Source organism: Aquarana catesbeiana, linkage group LG01, assembly GCF_042186555.1.
Source record: "Aquarana catesbeiana isolate 2022-GZ linkage group LG01, ASM4218655v1, whole genome shotgun sequence".
Lineage (NCBI taxonomy): Eukaryota > Metazoa > Chordata > Amphibia > Anura > Ranidae > Aquarana > Aquarana catesbeiana.
In genome coordinates this window covers 901,093,172-901,099,171 of record NC_133324.1, presented here as the reverse complement: position 1 = coordinate 901,099,171, position 6,000 = coordinate 901,093,172, and the positions used below count along the sequence as shown (strand labels likewise).

The 6,000-nt window shown below is 40.9% G+C and overlaps 1 protein-coding gene across 1 annotated transcript in view; it reads right to left on the bottom strand.

Moving 5' to 3' along the window:
- Positions 1 to 2,995: 2,995 nt before the first annotated feature.
- The window catches only part of POLR1A (RNA polymerase I subunit A), a 228,670-nt gene continuing 225,665 nt past the window's right edge, over positions 2,996 to 6,000 (bottom strand). The window contains exon 34 of the mRNA XM_073610963.1: positions 2,996 to 4,070. Coding sequence (XP_073467064.1) covers positions 3,970 to 4,070 — 101 coding nt within the window. The 3' untranslated portion in view covers positions 2,996 to 3,969. The remainder of the gene's footprint in view (positions 4,071 to 6,000) is intronic.

Below are 6,000 nucleotides of genomic sequence, written 5' to 3'. Positions count from 1 at the left end.
ATGCCAAATAGACAGGCAGGCGATAATATACGCAGGGCAGTGTTATTGGCACATATTGCTAAAAAACGGAAAATCCCTTTATGTTTTCTATCTCTCGATATTAAGAGGGCATTTGACACAGTATCCTGGCAATATATGCAATATTCATTACAAAAATGGGGTTTTGGACCCCACTTTTTAACATGGATCAAAGCATTATATAATAAACCCAAAGCCTATATAAAATATGCTGGATACAAATCTGAAGCCTTTAATATCGAAAGAGGTACCCGACAGGGTTGCCCATTATCTCCCTTATTATTTGCCCTTATACTCGAACCCATGGCCCAATACATCAGAACAAACCAAACTATAACTGGCATTGAAGTAGGAGGTATTACACACAAATTATGTATATTTGCAGACGATATATTACTTTTTCTATCATCACCACAGGTCTCTGGTCCTAACTTAATACCAGCTCTTGATGGATTTGCAGCCCTATCCGGCCTTATGATTAATCCTAAGAAATGCCTAGTGCTTAATATTTCACTCACAAACATGGAATTGATCCCGGCTAGGGCTGCACTCCCATTCACATGGGCAGAAAAATCAATCCCATATCTTGGAATTCATTTAACAGCATCTCATTCTGACTTATTCTCAAACAATTATCCTCCTGTATTAAGACAGATCACAAATCTAATAAAACAATGGTCGCAACTTCCTTTATCCTGGATAGGGAAGATTAATGCAATCAAAATGACTATTCTACCTAAATTGCTTTATCTATTCAGAGTCCTCCCTATTCCAATTCCTTCCTATTTTTTGAGAATAGTACAAAAAAGAGCAACTTCGTTTATATGGGGCTCTTCTAAACCACGTATACCTATACACACACTACATCTTCCCAAAAATAAAGGAGGCCTGGGATACCCTAATTTTACTAACTACTACAGAGCAGCACATTTGGCCAGTCTGTCCAAATACCATGCAAAACAGGAAATCCCATTATGGGTATTTATAGAGGCTTCAGAAAATGACCCTCTATTAATATCAAATTTATTATGGCTTGATCCTAAAGACCGCTTTAAAATTCATAATCCCATAACTAAACACTTCTTATCTCTCTGGGATAAACTAAAAACCAAATATCAGTTACAATCTCCACACAATCCTCTCCTTTCTTTTATCAGAAATCCAGCCTTTTATCCGGCATGGATCTACCCAAATTCTTTTAAAGCTTGGACAACATCAGGCATTCAGACAATAAATGACTTCATAGCATCTAAATCATTCCTTTCATTCCCATCGCTTAGAGAAAAATATGATCTACCAAACTCTGAGATATTTAGATATCTCCAAATCAGAAATTTCTATACACCATTCCTAAAGGGGGATACACCATTATCCCAATTATCCATTTTTGAATCAATCTGTACAAAAGATCCATTTGCTAAAGGTACAATTTCATCACTTTATAATCAATTATATGGAGTAGCAAATCTTAATAGACCCTCTTACGTTCAGAGGTGGGAGGAGGACCTGGGACGAACTTTAGAAGACACGGACTGGTCTAACATATGGCTCACATCTAAGTCATCTTCACCCAACATCTTAGCACTGGAGACAAATTATAAAGTCCTAACTCGCTGGTACCTTGTACCCGCTAGAGTGGCAAAATATTCACCTAATACCTCAGCTCTTTGTTTTCGAGGATGCCCAGAAATAGGCACATATTTACACATATGGTGGACGTGCCCAGTAATCCAAACCTTCTGGAAGGAAGTCTTCGTGATTGCATCTAAAATATTTAAAAAAATAATACAACCAGATCCATATTTAACTTTACTTAATCTAAAACCGGAATGGTTAACACTCTCTCAATTCAAACTAATGATCCAACTAATAACGGCTGCAAAACAAACAGTGGCCAAGGCATGGAAATCTCCTACATTGGTACTAGCAGAAACAATTCACAGAATGAATAATACAATGTCCCATGCTAAGATAGTAGCCATCGATCAAAATCAAATTCCAAAATTTGAAAAACTTTGGCATCCTTGGATAAAACAACAGTTCCTGTCAAACTTCAATGACTCTGTCCTGTTGCCATGGTAACAGATTAAACTGACGAGCGGGACAACCTTGTGGACCATACCTCTACCTTTCAACCCTTTTTCTTCTTTCTCTTTCCTTTTCTCCACCTTACGATTAAAGCTCATTATCAGAATTTATTTGACCTATATACACTCTACTTGTAAACAATATATATAGTAGGTATAAATCATTTAAATACCTACAAAAGTAACTAAGGAATTTATATAGATCTTTAATTTAGGTTTACGTGAACCCAATGTTTAATATTTGAAATTTCATGATATTTACCTATATAAACCCTACTGTAAGCTTACTTTATAGATCCTTGTAAACTTACTTTATGTATCTTTATAACATTGTATACTCAATAAACTTCTTTTGACAAGGAAAACCCAGGTGAAAAACCTTGAGCCTTTACAACCACTTTAAGCGTAGAGACTGATGTGAATCTGGCCACGTCACTGGTAAGAACTTCCTGGACACCACAAGCTCTACCACTTGGCCTGCATCTATGAATGAGCCCTATTTATTTATTACAAGGCATTTGGCATTGACCATTTACACAGTGCTTTACATACTGTACATTTACACCAGTCCATGCCCTCAAGGAGCTTATAATCCAAGACCCCTATCTCACATACACATACTAGGGAACATAGGCAGAAGCCTATTAACCCACCAGCATGTCTGTGGTTTGTACGTGGAAAACCGGAGTACCTGGAGAAAGCCCATGCAAGCACAAGGAAAACATGCATACTCCATGCAGGTAGTGTCCTGACTGGGATTCAAACCAGGGACCCTAGTGCCGATAGGCAAAAGTGCCATGCAGCCACAGTGCAGGCCAAAAATGCAGACTTACAGAATCAAAGTCCACACACCATTATGGGCCCTCTACTAAGAAGGTAAATAAACTTGATTATTTCCATTTATTTATTTAGTAAAATAGTTATTTATATAGCGCCGACAATTTACGCAGTGCTTTACACACATGTATTGTACATTTACATCAGTTCCTGCCCTCAAGGAGCTTACAATCTAAGGTCCCCAGCTCACATTCATACAGAAACATACTAAGGCCAATATAGACAGGAGCCTATTAACCTACCGGCATGTCTTTGGAGTGTGGGAGGAAACCGGAGTACCCGGAGGAAACCCCAGCAGGCACAGGGAGAAAATGCAAACTCCAGGCAGGTAGTGCCATGGTTGGGATTCAAACTGATGACCCTAGTGCTGCTACCCTGTTACCCCGAAAATAAGACCTAGCGTGATTGTCGGTGACGGCTGCAATATAAGCCCTACCCCCAAATAAGCCCTAGTTAAAGTACTTGTAGGTCTTCTTTTCAAGGTAGGGCTTATTTTCGGAGAAACAGGGTAGGGCTTATTTGGGGGGTAGGGCTTATATTGCAGCCATCACCGACAATCACGCTAGGTCTTATTTTCAGGGAAACAGGGTAGGCAGAAAGACTACCCACAGGCACTGTGCTGCCCATCGTGGGAGAAGTCTTAAACAGGACTTGTTCTCATTCAAATTACCAAGCAAGTCTCCAGATCTGAAGCACAAAGCAGCACAGTCCCAGAGAGCAGACTTTATTATAAAGCAAGTTTTCCATGTGTAAACATTTACAAGACGTCAGACCGGAGAATATAATTCTCTGCCAAACGTTACTTCTCATGGCCAAGTCTCCAAGGTGTAAGTGGTGACCTTGGGGTCTGTCATAAACACAGAAGTGAGGAAAAGCCAGATCCCGCTGACCCCAGAGGCTGCCCTCAACTCTCCAGCAGCCAAGGGAGTCTGTAATGAAAATGTCTATTGAGACAGAACAGCTGCTTGGGTCTTGGCAGGATGTATAAGGCACCGTCTGTTACTCCTCTGGCAACGAGCCTGCAGCTTCACTTCATTGGCTGCTTAAGGTCAAACAATCCAGTTCCGCCTTTCACCACTTTTCCTACTACGAGACATGCAGATGGGGAGCGCAGATCATCCTTCGCACCTGTTAGAAAATAAAACATGTACAAGTTATTTTCCCAACTTTGTGCTGTAACACTGCACTCAGAATTCAAAGATACCCAATAACAAAGCGAAACTAAATCAGAGAGGGACACAAAAAAAGGCTTTTCTGCCTAATAGCATGTATCCTGTGGTGTCTTTAGTTTAATTGGGGGAAAAAAAAAAAAAAAGGACAAAACGCACTCACTTGAACCAGCTGCATATACTACAGCGGGGCGGCTCCCACAGGCACCACAACGTACGTCACAGCCTGTTTCCAGGTTTCAGCCCCCCCTTGCCACTGATTTGACACAGCGGGAGTCTGTCAGAAGATCCTGGTCCATGATTCATGGCAGGGATCTACTGATTGGCTGTGTTGAATTACAGGCGAGAGCCCTGTGTTGACAAACACAGAGAACAATCACTTTGTTTCTTTTCCCTGCAAAGCAGGGAAAAGAAACAAATCGATCTGTAGAAAAAAAAAAAAAAATCAGCACACATTACACATAGTTAGGCACACATTTAACCCCTTGATTACCCTGAGCGGTTAACCGCTTCCCAGCCAGTGTCAGTGTATATTATTAGCACTGATCACCGTATTCGTGTCACTGGAGAGGTCAGTGGCAGTTAGTCCCCAGAAAGTGTCAGTTAGTGTCAGATTTCCCACCACACTCCCACTGTAAGTCGCTGATCGCTGCCATTGCTAGTATATAAAAAAAAATTCCAGTATATATACACCATAGTTTGTAGATGCTGGCAGGTATCTTGGTGTTATATCTTTCATTTGGATATTATAGGTTGCACTAAGTAAATACAGCTGGTTAAAACAAAAAAATGGTGCGTCTTCATTTTAGGCTGCAAAGCAAAAAAAAATCTGATTATTTTAAAAGGGGGGTGATTCTTTTCTACACCCATTGTATATGCAGCAACTCCTACTTTTTCCATGTCCCGAGGTGTTGCAACCTTTTAACTCTGAATGGGTTGTCTAACACAGCGGTGTTGTGGTGTAAATGTGCCTCAAAGTGTATCTAAACCCCAAAACAAATATGTAATCTATTGCAGCTTACCAGTCCCTACGCTCTGTTGGTTTTTTTTTTTTTGGAGGCTTTTTTCCTCCTTATTTTGAGCTGGTGATCTTTCCAGAAAGACACTTCCTGTCCTAGAGTGGCACCGCACACTAACTATAAAGTCTCTATGGGGGAGCTTAGGCAGTCACACACACAACTACACACTTTTAACCCATACATCTGAATGCTTACACATGTGCAGGAACAGATGAGTGGCCCTGGACATGACCAGTCCACAACCAGGGCCACCTATCTGTCCTTGTATACATGCAACAAATCAGATGTGTGGTTACAGGTGTACAGCCACAATGCCTGACAGCCTGTCATTCATTAGTACAGGCTGATGGCTGTCGCTGTATGCAGCACCTGTGGGCTCCCGGCCATGGAAATATTCTGGATCCTAAAGGTTACAAGTGAATGAGGGTTAGTATTAGGGTTGCACCGATACCACTTTATTAAGACTGAGTACAAGTACCGATACTTTTTTTCCCCAAGTACTCGCCGATACTGATTACCGATCCATTTTTTAATGTCATGTGACAGTGGCACGAATATGCAGCACTGATGAGGCGTGGACTGTCAGTTTTTTATTTACAATTTAACTTTTAAATATTTATTTCTTTTTATTATTTATCAGCCCTGTTGGGGGGGCTTTGGCGAGATATCAGGGGTCTAAACAGAACCCCGATATCTCCCCTTTGAGACAGAGAAGAGGAACTGATGACAGATTCCCCAGTCCCTTTCTCTGCAGCCTCAGCTGCACTGGAGATGAATGAACAAGGGACAGCGGCTCGTCTCCATTCATAAACTGAAGAATCATAAGCACAGGTTACGATGCTCAGTTATGAATGGACAGGGTCAGTGTTC